Below are 11299 nucleotides of genomic sequence, written 5' to 3'. Positions count from 1 at the left end.
TGAAGACCTATCCATAGATACCCCACACGTATGGGTTTGATGAAAAAAATTTTTTTTTTTAAATTTTATGACGTATTTAAAAAAAACTACTTACTAGATCTCGTTCAAACCAATTTTCGGTGGAAGTTTGCATGGGAATGTATATCATATATTTTTTTTAGATTTTTCATTCTGTTATTTTAGAAGTTACGGGGGGGGGCACACTTTTTACCACTTTGGAAGTGTCTCTCGCGCAAACTATTCACTTTAGAAAAAAATGATATTAGAAACCTCAATATCATTTTTGAAGACCTATCCATAGATACCCCACACGTATGGGTTCGATGAAAAAAGATTTTTTGAGTTTCAGTTCTAAGTATGGGGAACCCCCAAAATTTATTGTTTATTTTCTATTGTGTGTTGTGTGAACATCTTAATGCGGTTCATAGAATACATCCACTTACTAAGTTTGAACAGTACAGCTCTTATAGTTTCGGAAAAAAGTGGCTGTGACAGAATCGGACAGACAGACGGACATGACGAATCTATAAGGGTTCCGTTTTTTGCCATTTGGCTACGGAACCCTAAAAAGCTGTGTGTTTATTTTTCATAATGCATGTGTATTGGATTGACGAAATTGCCAACTGTACGTGTTTTACCAAACCAAAACCTACTCGTTGGATGGCAGTCAAAAATAAGCGTTTTACTGAAAAATACCTACCCCAAGTTTGAAGGGTATTAGCTGAAGTACATACTAATTGTCGGAGAACTAAATGCTGGTGAAAAAATAAAGTTCTAATAAAGAAGGTTCACACAAGGTTTTTCACAATTCGGCCGAGTATTTGCGTCTAACGACATTCGCAAAGTAAACAAGTAGTAAGTACCTATATCAAGTTGCGATATAAATTTTAAACTCATTATATTACGTTTTGAAGGCTATAAAACAAGCTTTAAAATAATGGCTATCTTTATTTATTAAAACTTAAATTAATTACATTTTATCAGTCAAAATATAAATGATTGTGACAAAACTTACGACCTGACTAAGTAGAACTCGCGAGCCACAAGCATTAGTAGAGATTAGTAGTCATATCTCTTTTTGTGAAGCTTTGATATTGCCTGTAATGGGTCCTCTACACGATGGCTCAGCGTAGGCCAGTCCTAGGGACGCATTTATGCGTTAGAGGGAGCAAGTGATATTGCTATCTCATTTCACCGCATAGCTGCGTCCCTTAGACTGGCATACGCTGGGCCATCGTGTAGAGGATCCCTAATGCTGCTTGTAATAACTGCTGCTTGATACACGCACGCAGTAATAAATAATTGTACAGTGTAGTTATTAAGTATAGTTATGTATAAGATAGTTATAGTTCTAACACTTGGATAAGATTTACTAACACAATGATCCCCGATGGTCTTAAATAAAGAAATAATAATGTATTTCAGACAATGGATGCGGCTTATAACGTGTGGTACGCGCTGGTCGTGGCGAGCGTGGCGGTCTCCGCTGCACGAGAGTACCCCGGCGAGCCTATCACTCGCTTCATGAAAGGTACTGAGTAAAATCCCTAATGGTAGAACTGTTGCAAACGTGTCCAGCTGTCAGCTATAAATAATAGTTCCAAATCTCTCCAGAGTAGCGCTAGAGTAGCTAAGATCCTAGGCGTTGTTGACGGAGTGAAGTGCGCTGTCTATGATTTGTTTTTTTTTCAAGTATTCTAGGTATTGTAGCGCCACCTGTTTAAGGTTTTTTGATGACACTTTTTGGTACATGTAGATTTCAATCCTTACCTCCACCTTCCATAGTACTTTTGCTCGCTGTACAGTCAACCAATTTGATTCTCAGGCCACTACAGGACCCTGTTATAATGAATCATTATGATTATCTTATACGTCAGTACCTACTTATTGAGTGGTGTATCTCACGTATCTATCTAGTAATTAAGAAGGAAGACATTTTTGATGAAATTTCCATTTCGTGAGAAAACGGTTTCCACTCACTAAATCTTAAATCACTTTTATTTTGATGTCGATCGCTTCAGTATAATATATTATAGTATTATATGTTTTGTTTTAAAAAAAATACATAAAATAAACGTATAAAATGTGTGATTAAAACTTGGTCGAATTAAGCAGTTTGTTTTATAAAAACTACGTATTTTTTAAGCGAAAAACTACAAACGAAACCACGAACAAACCAATAAGTATCGGAATTTCGACATTTCAATTCCGGTTTGGTAATATCGTAAATTTATCGATCCGATATTCAATTTGAGATTCAGAAAGTTCGGTATTCATGAACCTTATAGTACAAAAGGCGGACTTAATGCCATGAGGCATTCTCTACCAGTCAACCTATATATTTATTTTTTTGTCTTTTTTACCGATGATATTGGCTTGCCAAACAAAAGTAACTTACGTAACCCACGGTATTTTGCTATTTCTAGTCGGTTTCGTGATGGACGTCGTTTCGTATCTCCATTACGTACCTATTCCTCACCAGCACCACGTCAAAACCGCCTGCTACTTCATACGTGTGCACCGACCTTTAAGGTTCATCTGTAAGTACTATTTCTGCTCTCGGGTCGGAAAACGAAAAATCCGATCGAAAAGTTGCCGCTTTCTGGCAAGCAGAAAAATAATATAGGTACAATATACAACTCGGCCAATATTATAAACCTCAGATCACATGTAATTGTTGGCCGGAGCAAAGCAGATGTCGACAAACATGTGATCTGAAACATTTCTTACTTTACTTTCCTACGTATGTAAATTGTATTTATAAAACTTAACGATAGGTAGGGAGTTCGCATATCGATAAACTCAATTATCGATTCTTTACCTATGAACTCTCCATACTTACCACTCCATGGTTTACTTGTAATAATATAACAGTAATTGAAAAAAAAGTAACTTAAATTTACCTGTATTTTTAAAAAGATCTTTTTTCTTTGTGTCATTCGGAATTATAATGTATGTATGTATGTCACTATTGCACATAAACATGTTAACATAAAACAGACAAAACAAAAACCAAAAAATGTTATGTACAAAGGCGAACTTATCCCTAAAAGGGATCTCTTCCAGCTAACCTTTAATCATATTATTCCAATTCTTTTTTCTACTTTTTTATTTTAAATATCAAACTTCTATGAAATTATGACGTTTACTTAACACTTCGATTTGACACTAATAATAATTCTGATGTCTGAACATATGTAAGACAAAAGCCAACGAATGAATGAATGAATAAATGAAATCTTTTATATTCACAATGAACATATGCTGACATAAGATCTTAAATTACAACCATTGTGTCCCATGATACTTATATTCAGTGTTTACGACAACAAGTGACCGCGCGGGGCGCGGGCGCGCGGGGTACGGACCCCACCACACTCCATTAGCTCCAGCGGCCGCCACAACGCCGCACGCATCTTAAATACATACCTATTACTCTCGAATATCAACCTTGTATCAGTTTCGGATATTAAATCGCTATTAAGTATGCATCAAGATCTTTTACTTGCACCATAATCGCCTGCATGTTTATGGCGACCGTGACAGGACGCCACAGGGTGCCAGGGGTCGTTAGTACTGGCTGGCGCTGAAGCTTCTTCCATTCAATCTAGGTAGATGTGTGAAAACAGTTGTCACTTGTCAGTTATGTCAAGATTTTTGGATCCAGGGACAACGGACAGAGACACGATGAACAGCAGCCTCCTCGTGACCACACTCAAGTACATCTACTACACGTTCCTTCTGCGGGTCGTGTGTGCGTACTTTTGGATGTACCTCGTCGGCATCAAGATGAATGTAAGTCTTCGGGCTGGGACACTGGGGGATCGGGTGCAGGGTCAGTGCGTATGAGACGTAGTCTAAGATCCCTATTGAGGGCGACATTCACTGATCTGCTAACCGGATTAACATTATATTCCTGTTATTGAAATCAGAGTACTCCTGTAAGTTTAGTTATAGCAAAGAGAATTTGAAATAGAGGTGTATTGTCAAAGAAAACTATGTAGCCACGTGTACTGCCATCTTTCGACATATAACTAAAACTTTTAGAACGCCATTTGACTTTGATCCTTATTATTTTACTGATATTAGTTAAATTTCTTAAATATCAAAAAGTGGCGCCATCTAATAGATCAAAGGCCAAAGGTATAGCAGCATCGTTTCGAGCGATGGCGCCATCGCCATAACCTATAGGTTACCGGGCACTACCTATAGGTAGTGCCCGGTAAAATGGCGCCAATTTTTGATATTTAACAAATTGAATAAATGTTAGTGAAATAATAAGGATCAAAGTCAAATGGCGTTCTAAAAGTTTTAATTATGTGTCGAAAAATGGCAGTAAATTTACGTGGCTACAAAGTTTTCTTTCATAATACACCTCTATTCAAATTCTCTTTGGTAAATGTACTTAGAATACATTTATATTTTTATACATATTGTTTATATGGGTTTAAAGATTTTTATTACTCATAAAGAACAAAAGTTCACTTACAATGAGCTTAAACTATAAACCATTTCATACGTGTTTTACAATCACATTCACATCCAGCTAGTCGATGATACTTAATATACATTATCACTGATATATTTCTTCAACTTGGTTTTAAACATTTTTAATGATTTGCAATTTTTCACTTCACTAGGTACTGTACTCCCTCGGACATGATGTTTCTTTTGCCGTATCCTGTTCTGTGCTTAAATAATTTAATTTTGTCTGTATTTCTGAGGCAATGTTTAAAATTTCGTTTTGTTAATGTAATGTTTCATACGACGTTTTTAACACACTTGCGAGGAAAAAAAGAAACTTTCATATTAATCAAATTTTAACTGTAAAATGGGTTAGTATGCAGTCTTGCACATGTCATACTACGTGCCGCCCCTCGCCCCGCCGCCGGCGGCCGGCCGGCGCCCCGCCAGTCCACGTTGTGAAATCTACTCGACCGATTTAAGAAGGCTCCTTTTCCATACATATTATTAGCAATCAGTTACCTTCTTATCTCAGTCGGATAATATAATGAAAAAGCACGAGTGTCATAATATACTGAAAAAACACGAGTGTTTAATATCTAGGATTATGAGTCAAATACCGGTGGAAAAAAAAAACGCCGTTTTGAGCAAGTGTGTTGAAAACATAGTAACAGTAGTTAAGGTCATATCCGGGTCAGTTGTATGTATACGTATTATATGTTTTTGATGTTGCAGTTGGGTCATCCCCCTGTAGACGCCCAGCGTCGGATGATGCAGCTAGTCAGCTTCGCTCTCGCCCAGACTGATGACCACGACGAGCTGCCGGAGGGGATGGAAATGCTCTTTGCCATGTACATCGTTAACAAGATTTTCATACCGATCGGGTATATCTTGAACCATTTCATATCTTGAACGCTAATATTCTGGACTATACAATAATGCAATAAAACTAGAATATATAAGAGGTTGGACACCACCTTTGCCTACTTGACAGTTTGCAGGATATGTAAATAGGTTTTTTTGTCGTTAGCATGTCGTCTTCAGCAGTCGGCATCTGAGCAATATGTACCATTACTAAGATAGACCAGCTACACTACTAGATATAAGTTGGGTCATTTTGAGGGGGGCGATATTCGGGCGTCGGGAAAAATATATTTTCATCACCCCAACGCGAGGAAAATATTTAGTATGAAATACCAAAAAAAAATCAAATCAAAGCCAAATAAACGTCATAAAGACATTCATAATCATCATTTAAAAGTCAATTCTACCAGCTAACATAAGGAAAAGACTCAAAATTTGCATATGATTATTTTGCCCCACATGTGGATAAAATGCAACATTCTCATTAGTTTTTGAACAATCAAGAGGGCCTTTACCAGCTGGTGTGGTGAAAATATCTTTATAATTATCTATATTTTAGACGTAATAATATTTTTAGCGAATCCGAATCTACAAGACCGACCTATCTTATCTATACGGATGTGAAGTCTGGTCACTCACTTTGAGGGAAGAAAGCTCTCAACTAGAGATGCAACGAATATTCGGCCACTATTCGGTATTCGGCCTATTCGGCCATAATTTCACTATTCGGCCGAATACCGAATAGTAGCATAGTATACGGCCGGATAACGAAGTCGAATAGTAGGTTATCATGTAGATAACGGTAATCGAGGGGTAAAAAAGTAACAAACTACAAGTAATCAATTATTAAGATCAGTATAATCTTTCAGACTGCCTTTTTATTCATAGATAGTACGAAAAATGAGAAGTATAATTTTTTTACACACGATGAAACAAACGCACCGCAATGTCAACAATTCAATACTCACCATTCCTATCAAAGACTGCCTACAGCAAGAAACAAGTTGCAACTTGCACAGCGCACGTACGCGCGCGTTCGAATTCGAATATAGTTCATTTTAGGGAAAACTTCTAGCCGAATATTCGGCTAATCGGCCGATGGCTTCGCCGGATATTCGTTATTCGGTATTCGGCCAAACCACTATTCGTTGCATCTCTACTCTCAACTAAGAGGTTGACGTATCTTAAAGTTCGAATCAGCCCGTTATTGTGTCCTGTTATAGTAGTTTGTAATTTTTTATGCACCGCCGTGTAGAAGACAAATTGAGAAGTTAGCTCATCCAATATGTCGGTAATCGGAATGCAAGTTTGTTATTGTATTTTATAAACGACGCTAAGCCTGTCTATCTCTGCGTGCTTAAACCGCCGAATCGATTTAATTGAGATTTGGTCGGGAGGTACTCTGAGACCCTAAGGACACGCAGACGGCGTCGCGAGAAACTAGTAGATAGATAAATAAAATCTTTATTCAACCACAACTTACATGCTTTGTGACACAAACAAATAACAAGAGACAAAAAGAAAATTGATAAGAGACAAAGAAAAAGTAACATACAATTTAACACTAAATAGCAATAACCATGAAGTACGTGTCTTATTTTTAGATTAGTAGAGGTATAATTAGAGGGTCATGTGTTGTGGTAAAGAATAGGCGCTGACTCAGCATAAATGCTGCGGAGACCACAGCGCTGATCTTCCGTCAGAACCATAAAACCTACACTAATAAACGACCAGTGCAGCGCTAGTCAATGCACTTATATGTATAATTAAATTAAATTTTCTTTATTTCGGACAAACAATGTATCCATAGAGTGTTAGTACAACAAGAAAATATCTTAACCTAGTATTAGTATTTATAAATATAATTTAAATAACAATATAAACAGGGTGATTCATGAGACGTGAGCTGGACTAAGCCTACACAATCAGTAAATGTTAATGAATCGTTCACCATCATATTTAAGTAAAACAATCACGCTTTTTATCTGTTATTTAACTTTTTCTTAAGGACAAATTTGATTATCTACAATCATGGACACCCTACAACACTTAATTAACAAAGATAAAACCTCTTTAACCGTTATGACAGCACTTTGATTATGAAGAAAATAAAATGTCACACTTGAGTGAGATACGATTTTATAAAAGTAACCAGACTCCGAAGACATTCAATTTGTCACTTATTATGGATAAAACAAAGAGGGTGACCATAAATATCGTTAATTAAAATAAAACTCTTTTTTTTTGAACTGTAAGAATTAAATTAACGTTAATCTCACAAATACTGGTACGAAACAGTTGCTGATAATTTACCGAATATGCAGGCTTGATCCTGCTCACGTCTCCTGAATCATCCTGTATATACCTACATAATATATCTATATTATAAATTGCGCAACACTTTTAATTAGCTCGGTCCAGTGCTTTAACACCGGACAATCGAACCTATTAGCAATTTCCTTTAGAATGCTGTTGGGACTACATCTCACACGACTTAGTAATAAAATAGATAATTAATTACATATATTATTTGTACTGTAAGTATGTAGGTACTGTAAATATTTGCAAGAAAGTATGACACTTAGTTATTTATTAATGTATAAGATGTGAGCGCAAGTGTATAGGTAACGGCAGGTAATGGTGTGGTCAGGTGGGGTTAAGTTTTAGGCACTTCGTTTTTGGGTTTCTAATAGGTATTGGCGTAATTTTATTTTAAATTGAGGTTTACTTTTTAATATTCTGATTGGTGGAGGTAAGTTGTTCCATCACTTTGTGGCCCGATACCTAAAACTTCCCCTAAAGGCAGCAGCGCGGTATTTTTGAGGCTGATGCAGCATCAGAATTACGCGGGGCTCTAACCGAGTTACAGCTTCTGTTTTTTAACCAAAGCAGTTTTTTTTGTATAGATAGCTTGGTAGTAGTAGTGTTAATATATTAACAGTATTCTAAAACCATGTAGGCGTCACTATAATATTTTGCTTCCAGACCTCCAGATTTGATCCTAAGCGATACTGACCGCATAGTATTCCTGATGGTGATGGTCACAGGCACGTTGATGGTGACGGGGGCAGCGGTGGCCGCGCTGTCGTCCGTCATCAGCGTGCACATGCGCCCAGAGGAGAGCTTCCGGACGCGGTACAGGATCATCATGAGGGATCTGGTACGGTATACATTTATTACATTGTTAACCTTTAAATTAGACAAAACGCGGAAGATCGTGAGTTCAAGTCTCGTCGAAGCTAATGCTTATGATTTTGTTTTGAAAAGAAAACGCAATAGGCGGGCAGACTAATGTGTCCCGTCCCGTGTGTGTGTAAGGGTTAAACCAGACGAAGGCTAAATGAAACTTGTCTGTGCTTGGATTTGACTCTCTACGTCTCGCTTTTCTGTTTCGTACAAAAGCGTGCAGCACTCGGTTACACCGTCTTTCAATTCTTCGTATAGCTCAGCCTTCGGTCTTCGCAGGCCCTCTATAAGCCTTTTTTTGGATTTTACATAACACTTCGTCAGTCCCAATTTTTTCTTGACACCAGCTTTTTACCTTCGCAATGCTACATGCAGTAATGCAAACGTTAAAACTACTTCTTCCGAGCAGATCTAAAATCGTTAGTTTCAGCCAGTCGTGATAATTGATTGAAACGTTAGCGACTCTCCGACAAGGCGACCTCTACAGGTCGCAATTCTTAACCTTGTCGTAAAATTCTGTGACCAGATTCTATGATTAAAACGATTTTATTGTCGATCCAGTTTTTGGATTTTATCAAAATGTGGAAATTGGTTTAAAGGACTTAAGCTTAACGCGAGATCTACAGCTCACAGAACCACCAATAAGTACCTCCAAAAAATTAATAAAGGTAAGTTGTTGTTTAAATTGTAAGTTTTTACTCTTCTTTCACGATCTTTTTATAAATAAATACCTATATACCACTTCAGACGAGCTCAGGCATCCCCGAAAGCCTCTGCAACAAGGTGGAGACATTCTACAAGATGTACTGGCACAAACAGCGAGCGGTATCCGCCTCTCAACTACTGCCTAGCTTCCCCCCTGTCCTGCCCAGCAGCGTATACACCGATGTCTACTTCGAGGCCACTCAGAAGGTATTCGAACATTGAATTATTGGTACTTGTACCGCTTTTACCCAAAAGCGTACACTGATGTCGAGGCCGCACAAAATCCTATTTAACCTAAAAGTAACTTTAGTTAACCTAAAGTAACCTTTAGGTTTTTTAATATATTATGAAGAGCCGCGGTATGGTGTGGTCATAATATGATTAACAGAGTAGATCCGTGGAATTGTTTTGCTACTTTACAGATTCCTATTCCGATCTGACATCTGACATTAAATTGTTAAGTCTATTTCTGCTAATGTTCGGTATTTTACTACTAGGTACTTTTAGAGAACATACAATCGTTAAAATATATCAAATCGGCTAAGCAGATACGAGCACATCGAGCAAATGCGGCAGCAATTTTGGAATCGCTGGCACAAGGAGTTTCTGGTCGAATTACAGGAACGGAATGAATGAATGAATTTTTGAATTTGGAACCCTTAGTTAGATAATAAAAGTCCGAAATAGATTTTGGAATATAAATTTGTACTCAGGGTCTTAGGAGGTTAAGTGGAATTTATTTACCAAAACGTAAAAATATTATAATAAAGTTGATATGTTTGAACTATTGTATGTTCTCTAACAGGTACTAATAATTACGTTGATATTCCTATTATGAGAATGGTGAAGATTTGAGATATCTGGATTCGTCAATAGTTTCTTGAACCCAGAGGACGATGCGATATTTTTCGTCGCCATATAATATAGTATACAACAACACCCCGTGGACTGCTTTAACTCACCTTAATTTATCTTCAGAGCGGCCTCCTTCGCGACCTATCCTACGAGTTTCTCTCTGAACTGGCCAGACACATGGAGACAATCTTCTACATTCCTGGGGACTGCATCATCAAGCGGAACTCCCTGAAGGACTCCATCATCTACATCACCTATGGAGATATTGAGGTAAGTGCTAATAACAACGTATTTAGATTTACTTATTAGTTTAATATTATGGTACATAATGGGCATTAGTTTTTCAAGTCTTACTAACAAAGTATGTCTCAAAACCCGAAATAAAGATTTTCAATTAAATTAAATTTAACAGATCATCGGTAAACCACATTTTGTTCAGAAAATTTGATGGATTTGTTTTGGCGATTCTGTTTTTGGACACTTTAGGAATGAGTTCGCGAGATCTACGGCTTACAGGGCCACTGTACATAATGCTTGATATATATTTTCTAGAAGACAAGAATGTTGAGAATCTATTGCCTGGTCCACCTGTGTAATGTATACATATTCCTCAGATGCTGACAGCCGAAGACGACGTGTCTCCCATGCTGCGTTTCACACGCGGCACGATCCTCACGCCGTGGGGGGGCTGCGCGGCGGGCGGGGGGCGCGCACACGTTCAGGTTTGTTATACATAAGTGTACGTTCCTCAGGTGCTGAGTGAAGACGAAGAGTCGACGTTCGTTTCACGCACAGCACAGTCCTGAGTCCTGATGCCTTGGGGGTTGGAAGGTTTCGTGCATCAAAGGAAACTTTACAGGCCAATTCGAACATGCCTTCTCCTCTAGGTGATATGATTTCAATCATTCTAATATCGGTTTGATGTCAGTGCATGTTCGACGTGGCCTGTTAGTTTTTACTGACTTGAATCGGTATTTTGAAATTGAATAAACAAACAGTATATTCAAGTATCAAGCATATCATATGGTAACGCATATAGGTACCTACTTAAAAAGGATTATATTTTATTTTTTTCTTTCTCAGTTTTCTAATTATATAAAAAGTTTTTTTTTTTTTATACTACGTCGGTGGCAAACAAGCATACGGCCTGCCTGATGGTAAGCAGTCTCCGTAGCCTATGTACACCTGCAACTCCAGAGAAGTTACATGCGCGTTGCCGACCCTA

At 37.7% G+C, this 11299-nt stretch overlaps 2 protein-coding genes across 2 annotated transcripts; both read left to right on the top strand.

The window, feature by feature from the left end:
• The first annotated feature begins 409 nt into the window (after window positions 1-409).
• Window positions 410-6007, top strand: LOC133518377 (uncharacterized). The gene is made up of 4 exons (XM_061852053.1): window positions 410-1531; window positions 2427-2540; window positions 3668-3795; window positions 5200-6007. The coding sequence occupies exons 1-4, from the start codon at window positions 1429-1431 to the stop codon at window positions 5374-5376; spliced, it is 522 nt and encodes a 173-aa protein (XP_061708037.1). The 5' UTR covers window positions 410-1428; the 3' UTR covers window positions 5377-6007.
• A 901-nt stretch (window positions 6008-6908) lies between these two features.
• Window positions 6909-10880, top strand: LOC133518186 (uncharacterized). Its single transcript, XM_061851814.1, has 6 exons — window positions 6909-6913; window positions 8314-8488; window positions 9262-9426; window positions 10198-10344; window positions 10689-10796; window positions 10827-10880. The coding sequence occupies exons 1-6, from the start codon at window positions 6909-6911 to the stop codon at window positions 10878-10880; spliced, it is 654 nt and encodes a 217-aa protein (XP_061707798.1).
• Window positions 10881-11299: the final 419 nt, after the last annotated feature.

The sequence above is a fragment of the Cydia pomonella genome, chromosome 5 (genome assembly GCF_033807575.1).
Source record: "Cydia pomonella isolate Wapato2018A chromosome 5, ilCydPomo1, whole genome shotgun sequence".
Classification (NCBI taxonomy): domain Eukaryota; kingdom Metazoa; phylum Arthropoda; class Insecta; order Lepidoptera; family Tortricidae; genus Cydia; species Cydia pomonella.
The sequence above is the reverse complement of the archived record's forward strand: the minus strand, read 5'-3'. Positions and strand labels throughout refer to the sequence as shown.